At 42.8% G+C, this 16,134-nt stretch overlaps 1 protein-coding gene across 2 annotated transcripts in view; it reads right to left on the reverse strand.

Moving 5' to 3' along the window:
• ARID1B (AT-rich interaction domain 1B) overlaps nucleotides 1-15,772 on the reverse strand; it is a 415,788-nt gene extending 400,016 nt beyond the window's left edge. The window contains exons 1-3 of one of the 2 annotated variants that reach the window (XM_080666163.1): nucleotides 15,543-15,772; nucleotides 14,267-14,379; nucleotides 5,658-5,756 (exon numbers count right to left, since the gene is read on the reverse strand). In XM_080666163.1, coding sequence (XP_080522289.1) covers nucleotides 5,658-5,660 — 3 coding nt within the window. In that variant the 5' untranslated portion in view covers nucleotides 5,661-5,756; nucleotides 14,267-14,379; nucleotides 15,543-15,772. Of the gene's footprint in view, nucleotides 1-5,657; nucleotides 5,757-14,266; nucleotides 14,384-15,542 lie in introns of both variants that reach the window. The other variant, XM_080666164.1, reaches the window with a different exon arrangement.
• Between the last annotated feature and the right edge of the window lie 362 nt (nucleotides 15,773-16,134).

A 16,134-nucleotide genomic window follows, 5' to 3' on the forward strand; every position in this document is an offset into this window, starting at 1 on the left:
CTGTTGTCATTTTTTTATTTGACAATCTAAGCGAAAAGAGGTCAGTGCCCCCAACTAAAAAGTCAGGTACTGAATGTTGTAAAAATTCTTGTGGCACACCAGTTGAAAATTGCTGGCTTAGAGAGTGCATTCCAAGAAAATGGACTTAGGGTTAGCTTTCTAAGCAAATAATATAAGTTCAGACATCTCAATAGATGGCCTACGCTGGTGTCAGATTCTCTAGGATGATGTCCCTTCCCTGGCCTGTACCCTTTCCAGGACTCGGCAAACATCCTTGCTCCTTCCACAGGCCAATGAGTGAAGTTTTTCTAGTTCTCCTTCTGAGGGGCTAGGCTTTCTGCAGGGGACTGGCTTCAGTTCCTCTGCTAAGTGAGTCTAAGGACTCATCTGTCCTTCTGCCTTTTCCAGTCCATCCTCATCCCCAGAGGTTCTTGTAGCGTTAGCTTGTACTTATTGTTTTGGCTTTGGTTTCTTGCTTTGTTTCTGATATCTGGAGAGTTTGTAATTTAATTTTGTTCATCACTCCCAGAAATTTGCAGTAGATATTTGCAGTAGAGGGATAGAGCGATAGAAACATTAATGATGAGAGAGAATTGATTGGCTGCCTCCTGCATGCCCAACACTGGGGATCAAGCCTGCAACCCAGGCATGTACCCTGATCAGGAATCAAACTGTGGCCTTCTGGTTCTGGTTCAGATCAATGCTCAACCACTGAGACATGCCAGCTGGGCAAAAGGGAATCTTTCCATATCATATTTGTCCATCATGTTCACTTGTGTGTATCAGAAGGTGTAGATTTTCCCCCTAACATGCTAAAAGTAAATTTGTCTCTGTTAGAGTAGGGTTATATGAGTTAGTAGTCAGTAAATTCATCATAATTATTTTTTAAAGTTATACTGTGGATAGGAGAATAAATTAATTTTAGAATAAACAACCTTCAACAATGTGATGAAACTATCATTAGGGACCTTATTTCCTGACTTGATATCAGTGTAATATACAACACTGATTAAGAGACAACAAATATTAAAAATATATATAATTATAGTTGAAAAACAAGAAAAAGTCTGCATTTTTGTGCTTATATTATAATTCCAAAGTTATTAATATCTTCATTAGCCTTTAATGTACTGCTATGGACTGAATTGTGTCCTACCCCCCCATGAAGGAGGAGAAGCATAATGCTCTCTCTTTCTAAGGCAACATGAATTCAAGCAGTAAAGTCTATTGTATACAAAGAATATTTCCATTTTTTCTAATAGCCATCTAATAACTATGACCAAAGGAAGGGAGGGATTGAAGGAAACTATGAACCAACCTCCAATGGGAACCAAGAGACCTTCTGCCTTTCCAGACTGTTCCATTACAGCTTCAACCTTACCCATAATTCAAGTTGTCCTTAAAAGAGTCCTTGAAACTTTAAATTGGTTCATTCTTTTCATTCCCATTTGCAAAGCAAGTGGTTTGGGTATTGTTATCCCAATGCCATTTAATTTCCTGGAATGATGGCAAAGCAAGTCACGCTGCATTTGTACAGATTTCTTTGTAAAATATTTGCCTGAAGCCTGCCTTCTCCAAGAATTGTGCTGAACCAGCAGGATGGGCATCTCTTGGGGGCTTCTCCAGTATAGCATGTTGGTTCCACCCCAAAACTACCAAATTTAAGCTGCAGTTTATCAAGATCGCCAAGTGATGCCTATACTCATCGAGTTTGAGAGGCACTGGTGTAGAGTATTGTGCTCTCCACCTAATAGAGAGGCACCTCTTTTGACTCATTAATAAAACCTCAGGAGCAAGACAAAGGTTTTCCCATAAACCTAACATGGCATTTTGATATTCTACTCACAATTAGGAATCACAGTAGGGTCTCTTTTCCCACATATAAGAAAACCTAATATTTAAGTTTACAAATGAATCAGAAAAATTGTTTCCATTTCAATTTAGTATGAATGCAGTCTTGCTCACAACTGCTAAATTGGAAGCAAAGAGCTGTTTCCTTTCAGGTTAATGGGTTTCCCCTCATCAAGCTGTCCTTCTTTCATGTAATCTAGACTTGCCTCCACCTATTTATTTTTTGATAACTGTTCTTCTTCTTAATAGGATTATCCATCCTTCCAATATTAACAGCAATTAGACGCACCTCATGGTGCGTCATGCCAACTCAATCTGCGACTGTCAGAGTAGGATGATCTTAGTCTTGTTTCAGTAACAAACTTTGACAACCAAAACAAAGCAGCAGGCAAAATACACGAAGAGAATTAACAATACAGGATCGCAGATGACAGGAACTTCTCGAACATGATGGCTGCCTCTGCCCATTCTATCTGCATGGGAACAATGGTGCTCACCATGCTCGTACTGGTGACGCGGTGACAGAGGCTTCAATCGTGTTTTTTGGAAACATGTTTAGAGGAGACTCTTTAAAAGCCTTAGAAATATTAACATTCTCTTTCCAATTCTAATCTATTTAATTTTATCGGAAAACATTTACATAGCTCATCAGCAGACTCTCTCGTATTGAGTAATATTTAGCATGCTGTAATCATGAGAGGGAGAGATTTAGATTAAATGCTGCTTTTTATTACTATTCAATCATCATAAGTTGTTCCATTTTTTATCTTTTTAGTCAACAGATTTCAAAGGTGGGAAAATAACTTCATTTACAGATATACCTATATTTATCTCCTATTATATTTTCCATTAGTGTCTACATGAGATTTATTCCTGGTGATTCCCAACAAAGTAAATGTGAATCTTCCTACACCAGATGCTAATAATAAAGACAAATGCTCCCTATCTCAAAGAGAAGTTATGAGAATAAATTAGATAATACTTACAGAGGAATTTGACCTTACTAGAGAGAGTATATAAATGAAATGTGAAAAACAAACATTTAAAGAACAAAAATGTCATTCAATTGTAGTCAAATTGACTTGACAGTCCCAAATTAGGCTCTGAGTAAAGAAAACAGGCCTACTAATAGTGGTTTCCCTGGCTGTGGATCAATGCCAAGTACTGACAATGAATTCCAGGTCTGGGCTGAAACCTCAGGCATCCGTTTGGATTATGTGCAAAATGAGCTCTTTGTCTTTCTCTATATGTCTCCATTTTTTATACTTGCAATACTGATAAAGTTTTGCATATGTTGGGATAAACGATCAGTTATTTTAAACCTCTGTCTACATTTAATAACATACAAGGATTGTTAATAAAGGAAACAGAAATGTTGACATAGGTAACACATATACATCCAGACAAACGCTTTTTACATTTATATTATCTAGAACCAAAAAGGAGTTTTCAGCAGGACAATGGACAAAGAGAGAATCCTAGTTATTATATTGAAAGGCAAAGCTGTCCTCACAGGTACGGGAAAACTCATTTTTAAAAATTGATTTTCTAGAGAGAGGGGGAGAGGGAGAGAGAGATTAATTGGTTGCCTTCCCTAATGCACTTCGACGGGGACTGAACCCACGACCCAGGTATGTTCCCTGACCAGGAATTGAATCTGCAACCCTTTGGTGCACAGGATGATGCTCCAACCAATTGAGCCAGCCAGCCAGGGCAAAGCTCTTTTTTAATGGGGTTATTTGTGGGACACAGGAAAGTCATCCAACCCCACCTGTTTTTCAAACGTCCAGTCACATTGCCCCAGATTCTACCATTTAAAATTCTTATGAGTTAGAAGAAGTAGCTGCATAGTCATGGAAAAAGGCAAGATTAAAAACCGCAGGAAGACCAACAATGTAAGGAACCAACACTTACTGCATCCCTGCTTGGTGCCAGGCACTATTCTAAGTACTGTACCAGAACTGTCTCATTGAATTCCCAGTTCAACCCTTTGAAATAGGTACGACTCCTATTCCAATGTTAACAGATGGGCAAACAGGCACAGAGAGGGTAAGAGGCCTGCCCAAGACGGCACAAGCTGCAAATGGCAAATCTAGACCCCCCACCCAGGACTTGTGAGTCTGCACTCAGAACCCACGTGTTTTCCTACAAGGGTAGGTGTTAGCACCGTACGATATATTACCGTTTTAAAATGAGACAAGCTATACTTTGCCAATGTTGATGTAAGGAAAAATGGGAAAACTTACAAATTTTGGGTTGTTTGAGCAATTGTTGAATTTTTCTAGAACAGCCCAGGTTTTAATATTTGGGCAGCCTCGACCCTTCCTTTTCAGAGAACGTGTCAACAGCAAACATTCACAGTACAATCTTACTGTGTAGAATTGCTCACCAAGAACAGAGCACATGCTAAAAGGAAAGCTCTCTTGTGGAGCCAACAGCAGATATTTGGGTGGGAATGAGAAATGCAACATGGAAGTGAATTTAGAGGTGGAAATACCAGAGGAGCTTAGATAATATACTGCGAGTAATTGACATCTATCTATATTAATAAAAGAATAATATGCAAATTGGTTGGGATGCCCTCACGCAACAACCGAACAGCAGGTTGCATGGGGTGACCAGGCTGGCATGGGGGTGGGCAGTTAGGGGCAACCAGGCCAGCAGTGGGGGGCAGGTGGGAGTGACCATGCTGGCGGGGGGGGGGGGCAGTTAGGGGTGATCAGGCCGGCAGTGGGGGGCAGTTGGGGTGACCAGGCTGGCAGGGGGTCAGTTAGAGGTGATCAGGCCAGCAGTGGGGGGCAGGTGGGAGTGACCATGCTGGCAGGGGGGGCAGTTAGGGGTGGTCAGGCCGGCAGTGGGGGGCAGTGAGGGCGACCAGACAACCGAACAGCAGGCTGTGTGGGGCGACCAGGCCGGCAAGGGGTACAGTGAGGGGCAACCAGGCTGGCAGCATGGGGCAGTTGGGGTGACCAGGCTGGCAGGGGGTCAGTTAGAGGTGATCAGGCCAGCAGGGGGGGCAGTTGGGGGCGACAAGCCGGCAGCGGGGGTAGTTAGGGGTGACCAGGCTGGCAGGAGGGGCAGTTAGGGGCGATCAGGCCGGCAGGCAGAGGCTGTTAGGGGTGATCGGGGGGGGGGGGCAGTTAGGGGTGACCAGGCTGGCAGGGGGGCCAGTTACAGGTGATCAGGCCAGCAGGCAGAGGCAGTTAGGGGTGATCAGGCTGGCAGGGGGGGCAGTTAGGGGCGATCAGGCAGGCGGGGGTGGGGCAGTTAGGGGCGATCAGGCAGGCAGGCAGGTGAGCGGTTAGGAGTCAGGAGTCCTGGATTGTGAGAGGGATGTCCCGGATTGGAGAGGTTGCAGGCTGGGCTGAGGGGACCCCCCTCCCAATGCATGAATTCTAGTTACATTATAACTAACTTCTATAGTAAGAAGCTACTATGGATCTTAGAATCTAGAATAGTTTCTTGATACATACAATGTAAAAAAGGCCTTTAGAATTGTTCTCTAATGGCAGAAATATGTGCTGTACATGTTTTTTTTATTTCTTTTATCCCACAAAACATGTGGCTTTTGGAAAGAGATGAACTGATACCCCAGGTTTCCTGCTCCTAACAGAACACTGTAATATGGTTAAGTACAAACCTTTCCATAGCAACAGACTTTGTATATAGACACGAACCCTATGTATCTCCCTTGAAGAAAGCTTTCAGGTTATAACAGACAAATTCAAAATAAAGCCTATGATCCCAGCACCCTGAAGCCTGCTTCCCAACACACTCAAGAAAGGATACATTGACAAACGACTCACCATGGCGTCTCATAGCTCATTTCTTTGCCTTCTTTTTTCTTTAAATGGCACTTCAGCCTTAATAGTTACAAAGGTTTCAAGAGCGGGGACTAGCACCACCTGAAAAAAAAAAAAAAAAAGTCAAAATCCAATACAATCATGGTTTGAGAAGTTCAGCACTGGGCTTATTGAATAGCATTGGAAGTATTGGTTTCTCTATCTTGAGACCAAACACATTCATGCCTGCTACCCTTCACTGTTTTATTTAGTGCTTTTCCACTTTAAGAACATTCTGTGAACATTGGCAACTTGGTTAGCTATAATTCTATAACAGCCATTTCACATAGGGGGAAAGGTAGCTTGGGGGACGATATCTTGAAATGTTTTCATAAGCACATATAAAAAAAAAACATGGCATTAGGCAATTGGAAGTACTGGCTAAAGGAGGGGCAAACTAGGCTTATGCAGAGAGTTGTGTATGTAAACGATAATGAGATTCCCCAAACACTCGCCTATGCAGAGTGGATGCCTCCCTTTGCTCAACCCAGGAGGCGCTGCCTGGGGCCGGAGAGGAATCTACTCACTATTGTATCCGCGTGGGGAGAAGTGAATGCTCTGTGCAGCTAACACTGTGCTTTGTTTTTAACATGCGAACTAGGCTTGAGACTGCTATTGATTATGCTTAGGAGAGAGAAAGTTCATGATATGTTGCGAATATATATACTGTATTTCATCCCTATTCAGATTTAAAGCGGCACCCTCCTCCAAATAGTCTAAAGGTTGCATGCTGGAAAGTGAAACAGATGGTCCAGTTTTATATTTCTTTTCCTTTAGAATTTCTTATGCAGCTCAGGGACCTTGGTCTTCTGGGATCTCAAATTATATTTCAGCCCATTATATGTATATCAGTGTTGATTCTAAGACGGTATGTAAGAATTATTCAAGACCCACATGGCCGCAGCCTTCGCTGGTTCTTAGTATGCCATGAGCTGTTCATTTTAATTGAAAATATTCTAAAAGCAAGATTGATGTGTTTTCTATCCCCTTAAAATAGAAACAGGTTCTGGGCTCATAATTGAGCACTCATAAGCCCCCTCTCCTTATTAACATGCCCTCTCTAATTTGTGCCTCTGTTTGCACAATATAAATGGCCTTTAACAGTCCTTCATTCATACAATGGTCTCACTAACCCAAAGAAAATTAGTAGCAGCCAAAGGCCTATTTTTACTGACACAGAGACAAAAATGCTAATTACCTTAAAATATTCTCAAGTGTATATCTTTGGCACCCTTCCAGGCAAGGCTCAAAAGTTTTTTTCTTTTCCCCTGTTATTTACTAGTTATAGGGAAAGTTGTTTTTGTTTTACATTCAGGCTTCCACATAATATAAATTTATATTTATAATTTGAAATCTTTTGAGTCTAGAGTCCTGATGATGGGTGAAGTATTCGTTTGCTTTCTCCTTACTCATGGATACACTTGAGAGCATTATTCATTTGTGATTAACTATGGTTTTACTATTTCGTTAAGGCACTCAGGGACATTTGCAGAAAAAAAAAGTCTAAAAATTTGAATTTATTTAAACATATTAGTTACCATAAAATATTAATTTATTCTCAGAGTCACTTTTCTCTGATCATTAAATTTATTTGTCCAAGTTTATACTCTGAAGCACTCCCTTTTGAAATGGTTTTAAAACTGAAATCTCTTATGTACAAAATTCAATGTGACTTACTAAATTATGATATCAGGTGTGCTGAAAATATTTACATAAAAGCAGTAAAATTTTTATCAAGTATGCAACATATATTTATTTAGGATGCATTATTTTCAGAGTACTTTGCTAGGCCTGGTAATGTAAAAAAAAAAAAAAATCAATAAACTAAAAGGACTTGCCCCTTGAGGGAGTTTAAAATTCAAGTTTAGAGCAAGTGTCCATCCATGGATAAATGCATAAAGAAGATGTGGCATATATATGTGTGTGTGTGTGTATATATATATATATATATATATATATATATATACACACACACACAATGGAATATTATTCAGCTATAAAAAGAAGGAAATCTTGCCATTTGTGACAATATGGATGGCCCTTAAGGGCATTATGTTAAGTAAAATAAGTCAGACAGAGGAAGACAAATATTTTATGATCTCACATGTGAAATCTAAAAAGGAAAAGAAAAAAAAGGAGTTCATGGATATAGATAACATATTAGTGGTTGCCAGAGGCAGGGGATGGAGGTGGGAGTAGGTGAAATGAGTGAAAGGGTCAAAAAATACAAACTTCCAGGTATAAAATAAATAGTCATGGCCTGATTGCATAGATAATAATACTTTGGTGCATATTTGAAAGTTACTAAGGGAGTGGATCTTAAAAGTTTTAATCACACATACAAAAAAACGTAACATCTATCACACACACATGTAACTATGTGTGGTGCTAGATGTTAACTAGAATTATTGTGGTGATTGTTTTGCAATATATATACAACCATAAAATTATTACACTGTACATCAGAAACTCATGTTACATGTCAATTATACCTCAATAAAATTTTTTAAAAATCAAGTTTGGAGAAAAAATATATTCACACTAAAAATTAAATAACAGTATAGAACAGTGATTTTCAACCTGTGTGCCACAAGAATTTTTTAAAACATGCAACATCTAACCATTTAATCAGGGGGACTGGCTTCTTTTCCTTTAGATTAGTATTGGCCAGGATATGGAGAAACAAGAATCCTCATATGTTGCTGATGGACATATAAAATGATATAGCCACTCTGACAGATTTGCATTCTCCTAAAAAGTTAAACATAAACTTATCATAAACCCAACAAGTCACTCCTAGGAATCTACTCAAGAGAAATGAAAACATATATCCAAACAAAGATATGTATATGAATGTTCAAAACAGCATTATTCATAATAGCCTAAAAGGCAATTTTATAGAGACAGTAAGCACATCAATGATTCCTTGGGGCTGGGGGCAAGAAAAGGGATTAACTAACTGAAAATGGGTGTGAGGGAACTTTAGGGGGTTATGAAAATGTTCTAAAACTGCATTCTAGTGATGGCTGCACAACTGTATACGTTTACTAAAAATCAGTAAGATGTATACTTACAATGAGTGGATTTTATGGTATGTAAATTATCTATAATAATAAAAGCATAATATGCTAATTAGACCAGACAGCCGAATGACCTTCCGAACGTCATTCCAAATGTCCTTCCAGACGAAGCCTCAGCGGCAGGGGCCGAGGCAGAGGCGGTTAGGGGTGATCAGGCAGGTATGCAGAGTGGTTAGGGACGATCAGGCAGGCAGGCAGAGTGGTTAGGGACGATCAGGCAGGCAGGCAGAGTGGTTAGGGGTGAGCAGGCAGGCAGGCAGAGTGGTTAGGGGCAATCAGGCAGGCAGGCAGAGGGGTTAGGGGCGATCAGGAAGGCAAGCAGAGGCGGTCAGGGACAATCAGGCAGGCAGGTGAGTGGTTAGGGGTGATGAGGCAGGCAGGCAGAGTGGTTAGGGGCAATCAGGCAGGCAGGCAGAGTGGTTAGGGACGATCAGGCAGGCAGGCAGAGTGGTTAGGGACGATCAGGCAGGCAGGCAGAGTGGTTAGGGGCAATCAGGCAGGCAGGCAGAGGGGTTAGGGGCGATCAGGAAGGCAAGCAGAGGCGGTCAGGGGCAATCAGGCAGGCAGGTGAGTGGTTAGGGGTGATGAGGCAGGCAGGCAGAGTGGTTAGGGGCAATCAGGCACGCAGGCAGGTGAGCGGTTAGGAGCCAGTGGTCCCGGATTGCGAGAGGGATCCCTGTGGGATCAGGTCTAAACTGGTAGTAGGACATCCCCCGAGGGGTCCCGGATTGGAGAGGCTGCAGGCCGGGCTGAGGGGACCCCACCCGCCCCATGCACTAATTTCGTGTATGGGGCCTCTAGTCTATAATAATAAAAGTGTAATCCGTTAATTAGACCGGACAGCTGAACAACCTTCCGGATGAAGCCAGGGCTGTGAGGGCCGAGGCAAGCCACCGTGGCTCCAAGGGCCGAGCCCCTTGCACAAATTTCGTGCATCGGGCCTCTAGTACTTTAATAAAGCTGTTAAAGAAAAAAACAGTGTCACATACTTTCATAGGAATGGGTCAAGGTAGTCACCTGAACTTTTCAATGCTGAAATGTACTTCAAACATGTGTCGATGTCAGCAAATGTGAATAATACTTCACAGTTTTTCACGTCCCTTACAATTTTCAAACGTATTTGTTGTTCATACCAATCTTGTGAGGTAGGGTGAGCAGGTATTATGTAATAAGTAATAAGCACTTCTGTTTTTCCTTTTAGCTTTGTTCTGAGGAAACCTTAAATACTATATAGAGCATTTAATTTAAAAATCACAGCCACCCTGGATAATGTAATAAAGTGGATGACAAGCATTAGCATCGCCCCATGTACCCCTGATGCTTTTACAAAGACAATTATCTCCCATTTGCCAAACTACACTAAACAACATGTAAGTTGTTTAGTATGAATCTCCCAACTGGAGACTTGTTACAGGTCACTGTCGATGGACTGGGCTGAGCAACCTCACCTGCAGACTCACTCTTTGTCTGCGTGCCTCACTGAAGCCGGCTGTGGTTGCTCACTCTAATACATGCATTTACAAACATTGAAATGCATGTAATATCATTATATAGATGAAGCACGCAGCAGCTAACATTAAGAAGCTTGTATTCCCCCAAACAAAGCTGCCAAAAACCCCAAAATGGAAACTAGTGTATTAATTTGGTTCATAGCAAAGCCTTCTCTATTATTTCTCTTGAAAGCTCAAAAGGACCTTAAACAAACAACTCCAACTTAGCCTGAAACAGAGAATGACATGTTTAAAGAAATGTGACTTATAAAGTGTCCAATTATGTAATTTGAAAATGCATGTTGCATATGCACAAATACACTGAAACCCAGTTAAAAATCACAGGAACTTCCCTTATTTTGATAACTTATATGAAGACAGGCCAAACTGGCAGGCCTCTGCACCCAGCCCCAGACTGAATGCTCTGGGCTAACCTGCTCACAGAATTAGGTGTGAAAGAAAGGAGTTCTCAGAGGTGGATGGAGATCAGACCCTCTACACTGAGCGTCAGCTTTCCCATCTCAGCCTCACAGTCGCAAAGTTGTCTCCTGATATGCTGATGCGATCGCCGCTTCCCAAAGAAGGCAGGATGGCTCTTTGTGCTTAGTATTCTGTGTCTCCCTGTATGACCTCCGGCCATCCTTTTGCAGGGACATGTGTTGCTTAAGGATGCTTCCAAGATCTCTGATCTAACACAAGCCGTGTGTCTTGACTATGACTGAAATGTGAACCAGACTGGGTTAGTCTAAAGAAACGCAGAAATATTGAACTGATTTCAGTCAATAGTTAATTTTGATACTCTCAAGTTGTAAGAATTTCATGTTAATTTATGCGATGTGATACATAAAGTACTGGAAAAAGCATGGGACTTGGGGACATGAGAATTGTGTTCTGGAATGCACCCCTGTAATCTTGGGGAAGTTCCTCAACTTCTAGGACCTCTGTGTTCTCAACTGAAAAAAAAAAAAATCTGGTTTTTGGATGACATATTCACTAAGGTCCTAATCATAATTTGAAAATCATTTCGTGAGATGTTGCTGTTATTCTACAATATAGAAATATTTATCTGAATAATTCATTGAGGTCACACGTATTTTGACCTAACATGCCCTCTGGCCTTTGCTGAACTGTTAGAATAAAAAAAAAAACTGTAGAATTTGAAACTCATAGACACAGAATCCATCTGTGCTATCATAAAATGCCACAAAAGTTACAGCTTCAGAACAAAAATGATCAAGATAGGAAGCAGATATTAATTGAATGATATTTCACAAACACATATATACATACAGTTGCAAGGAATGTCATCTCAAATAGTGCCTTTTATTTTCTTTTTAGTAAGTCTTCACACTTCCTAAAACCCCATGTTCCTCAAAGGTACTTTAGTGGCCCTTGTGAGGATTCAAAGAATGAAATCCATTCCTCCCCTGTCTCCTTAGCACCTTGCTTTTTACCTGTTTTATTTATTTGGCTTCTATTTAATATTTTGTTTGGAAAAGATTCCTTGGATAAATAAATCTGAAAGGCACTGCACTATATAATGTAAAAGATTTTGCTTAAATAGATCACTTTAAAGAAGTATTTTGTTATTATAATACTACTTCAAATATGTCATCTTACAAGTTTTTCCAGCAAAGAAACAAAGGTTAGAAAATAATTTTCCATTTGTAGTCTTTTCTGAGGCTATAAATGACATACTATATTTAATTTTAGAGTCCCTGTACAAATCATCAACTACTGTAATCACTGTACAAATATTAATATTTTGATTCAAGGGTTCTCCTAAGTTATAGCATAATCAGAACTCTGGATGGATAGGCTGCTAAATGGGAAAACCATGTTTAGACAGTTGTAATGAAACAAGTTTGATAGTCTTATTATCATAAAATTGATTGATATTTGGTGCAATTTAATCTTTGCCAGGAAGATTTTTGAGAAAAGAAACAATCAGTAACTTAGATTAATCCCCCATACTTCCCCTTCAGTCCAATTCATCTATCTCTTACTCTATGAATGGCCCTTTTGGTCTGCTGGTAAGAACAAATTCCTTTTTGTTCCATAATGTAAGGAATTAAGAGTTGGTTTTTAATTTTATGTTTTAAGGACACATGTCAATGTTGATTTGTAAGTAAAAGACTACCCTGCTTCGAATATCATTGACTTTCTAAATTCACTCAGAGAGCATAACAAGATAGTAAAAACACAATATAATCTTTGGGTCATTTCCCCCAGGACTTTGAATCTATTTACCACCCAGACAGGTTCTATGATACTGAGTGACTTTGTGAAATAAAGGATAGATTATTTCAGCCAAAGGATTTTCTCATTTCAGTCCCTTAAATGTCTGCATTTCCCCCATAATAATGGATTTAGATTCCTCCATAAAATGCTTTGGGGACCACTGAGATAAAATGTTATAAAAATGACCGCTATATTGGAAGAAAGTATAAAGGGATCCTTTCCTATGCAGAACACCCACCAGTAAATCACAGCAGGCGGAGAGGCAGCTGATGTCACCATGAAGATCATTGCAGAATGTCCAGGAGAGTCAAATGGAATGGAGTCATTTCTCAGCTCTTTCCAACCCCATGGAGCTGACAGCATGATACCCTCATCAATTTGGGCTTGTGTATCTCTTGGGTCTGACTTCCAGTAGGTTTTGCTCACCACACAAAGCAGGATGAGAAAGATTTCCTTTATAAGTGGCTCACTTTCTCTTTTTTTCTTCCTGCAGGATCCAGCCTGTTTTTTCCAAGTTCCACTCTAATGAAAAGGCCGGCATTAATCAACTCAACAGGCTCATTCCAGCGGGGGCTGAGCCTGCCACAGTTCTCACTCCCACCCACTTTTGTTGTTGCTGTGGGGAACCTGATTTGAGTGGGCAGTCCTTCCAGAACAGGGTTTTGGTGTGGTTGTGGGGCCATCCCAGGGTTTTGAAGTGAAGCCACTGTAAGCTACCTTCCTTCTGTTGCTCTAAGTCCCCTTCCCGTCTCAACATCCATACATGTCCCAGGATCTCTGAATTCTCCCTGGGGAAACAACAGAACCTGGAAAACTACCAAATGGCATCTTTGCAGCCGGATTCAAAAGCCTGGTAGTTGCTACAGAAGCAGATTTTCAGTAGACAGGCTCAGAGATAAACCAGGAATTGCTGACCATCCTGACACTGAAATTTTTAAGAGTCTTCAAAAGAAACAACTATTTTTTTGGAAATGAAAAAAAAAAATTAAGAGAGCTGGGACAAAATATGATTCCACATAAGGATAGGGGAAACAGAGAACAAAAAGAATTAATTGCTTTCTTTGGATCAACTTAGATTTGTGCAGAAAGTTAAATTTGACTCTATCACTTTAATCCTAATGACCCTGTTGAAGTTGGTGGCAGAGCTCTGAAGCCTTACCTGTCTCATTATGAGCTAGCTGGGCTTCTGAAGGTGATGGGGTGGAGCTAAGGGGGTGGAGAGAGTGGAGAGGTATCCTAAGCCTACTGCCCACAATTCCTACTGACCCCTTTCCTCCTTCCTGTGCTAGCTGGGAATAGGAGGCTGGGACACTTGGTGCTCTGCGACTTGCATAACAAAGGCAGGTTCTCACCAGTAGCTCTGGAAGCAGCCACCTTGCGGGGTTGCCCCAGAGAGACTCTGGCACAGAGGTGGAGAAAGTTCCACAAACAACCCCGGAATCCCTCCACCCAGGTCTTGTTACACCTGGTTTCTCAAGAGCAGCTTGCTTAGCCAACCTTAATAATCCCAGAGGAACGCCAGGGCAGGAGGCTGGGTTCCAAACTCCCTTGGCCGTAATTTATGGAGGGCTTTAAAAGTAGAAAATAAAACTTTGAACTCAACGCATCTGCAGCTTTATGATTCAGGTGTGTTATTTACCTTCAGGGGCACCAAAGATCACTGAAGTTAAAGTGAAGAAAAAAAAAAAAAAAGTCTGTGAGCTGCCGAGCAGAAAAGCGTGTCCAGACCCGACCTAGCTGGTTCTCCTACCATATTTATTACCTTGGCGGGAGGAGAAGTCTGGGCCTTGCCCTTGTCCTCTTCTGATTGGTAGGATTTCCCCTGCTCACAATGCTTTAATCCTCTCCTCTTCAGCTTTCCAGAGTCTAGAATAACTTGCTGGAGCAGGGGGCAGAAAGAAGAGGGAGAAGGACAGGAAAAGGAAATGAAAATGGCTTGTAGGAAAAATACAGTGGACCCTCGGTATCCTTGGGGGGGTTGGCTGCAGGCCCCTTGGATAGCAAAATCCGAGGACGCTCAAGTCCCTTATATAAAAAGCGTAGCAGTTGCACATAATCTGGACTTTAACTCATGTCTAGACTACCTATAAGAATACCTAACACAATGGTAAATACTATTAACTAGTTGCTATGCTGTATTGTTTAGGGAATCATGACCATAAGTAAAAAGCCTGTACACGTTGAGTACAGACACAGCCAAACTACATGTCAGCAACAGCCTAACATGTCTTTCCCCCAAAGCATTTTCAATCCGAGGTAGGTCGAATCCTCGGATGAGGCACCCTCAGATGTGGAGGGTGGAGGGCCGGCTGTCTTAGGTCGGGGGTGAGGTCACTGCTAACGCACAGAGCGCTGAAGCTCGGGGTGGAAATCGCCGCGCAACCGCTGGTCTGCATGACTCTCCGCCTAGCATGGCCTGCTGCGCCCTTTTCCACTCCTTGCGGGGCAGACATCCACAGCAAGCCATTCCGCTGTGCCAGGAGCAGCGGGTTCCCCTCTGCGGAAGTGCCTAGCACGGTGCCCTGCCACAATAGGTGATGAATTTAGTTCTGAAATTAAGAATCCACTGTTATTCCATAGAAAGCAATTTAGCGATAGTTCACGTTAAATGCGGCCCCTCTCGTTATGGAGAAAGCCAGGCCCCACAGGAAGGAGCGATGTTTGGCCTAGCCAAAGGGGAGGCCTTCTCGCTCCTGCCCTGGAAGTGCAAGCTTCCAGGCGTTCCCAGCGGCCCCCTCTCCTCGCCCTCCGAGTACTTTCCTCAGGAAGAAGGGGCAACTATTAGCAATTCCTACTGAGGTGTCTCTGCGAGAGTGTGTGTGTGTGTGTGTGTGTGTGTGTGTGTGTGTGAGCGTGTCTGTGTGTGTGTGTGTGTGTGTGTGTGTCTGGGTATGTGTGTGTGTATGTGTGTGTGAGCGTGTCTGGGTATGTGTGTGAGCGTTTCTGGGTGTGTGTGTGTGTGTGTGTGTGTGTGTATGTGTGTGTGTGTGTGTGTGTGTGTGTGTATGTGTGTGTTGGAGGCGGGGCTGGGAAATTACCTAGTTCCTCAGAGGTCCTAGGTTGGCAATGCAGACAGTGCACAGTATGGAGGCCCTGGGACCGGCCGGGGCAGATGCGGGTGTTTGCGACAGGCCCGTTCCGAGTATCGCCCCGCCCTGCTCCGCCAAATCCTCTGAAGGCCCCCAGAACCGGTTTCACTCCTCCCGGCCTCTCCCGGGCGGGCGGGAGCGCGGAGGTGCCCGCGCGGGGTCCCGCCTCCCTAGGCCCCGCCCCTTCCCAGGCCCCGGCCCTCCCTCGCGGCCCGCCCCTTCCCTTCCAAGGCCCCGCCCCTTCCCTCGCGGCCCGGCCCAGCCCTTCCCAGGCCCCGCCCATCCCTCGCGGCCCGCCCCTTCCCGTCCCAGGCCCCGCCCCTCTCCTCGCGGCCCGCCCCTTCCCTTCCCAGGCCCCGCCCCTCCGCCTCGGGGCCGGCTCCTTTCCAGAGGAAGCGTCTAGAACGCAGGCCCAGGTTCTGGCTACCCCACTGTTTGTGATGTGTCAACAGCTTTGTTGTCAATCAAGTCGCGTCTGTGAGTTTCATGCGTCCCAAGGTGAATTCTTAGGTAAAAAAAGAGTCATTTTGCTAGGAGCTTA

Source organism: Plecotus auritus (assembly GCF_963455305.1).
Source record: "Plecotus auritus genome assembly, chromosome: 4".
Classification (NCBI taxonomy): Eukaryota; Metazoa; Chordata; class Mammalia; order Chiroptera; family Vespertilionidae; genus Plecotus; species Plecotus auritus.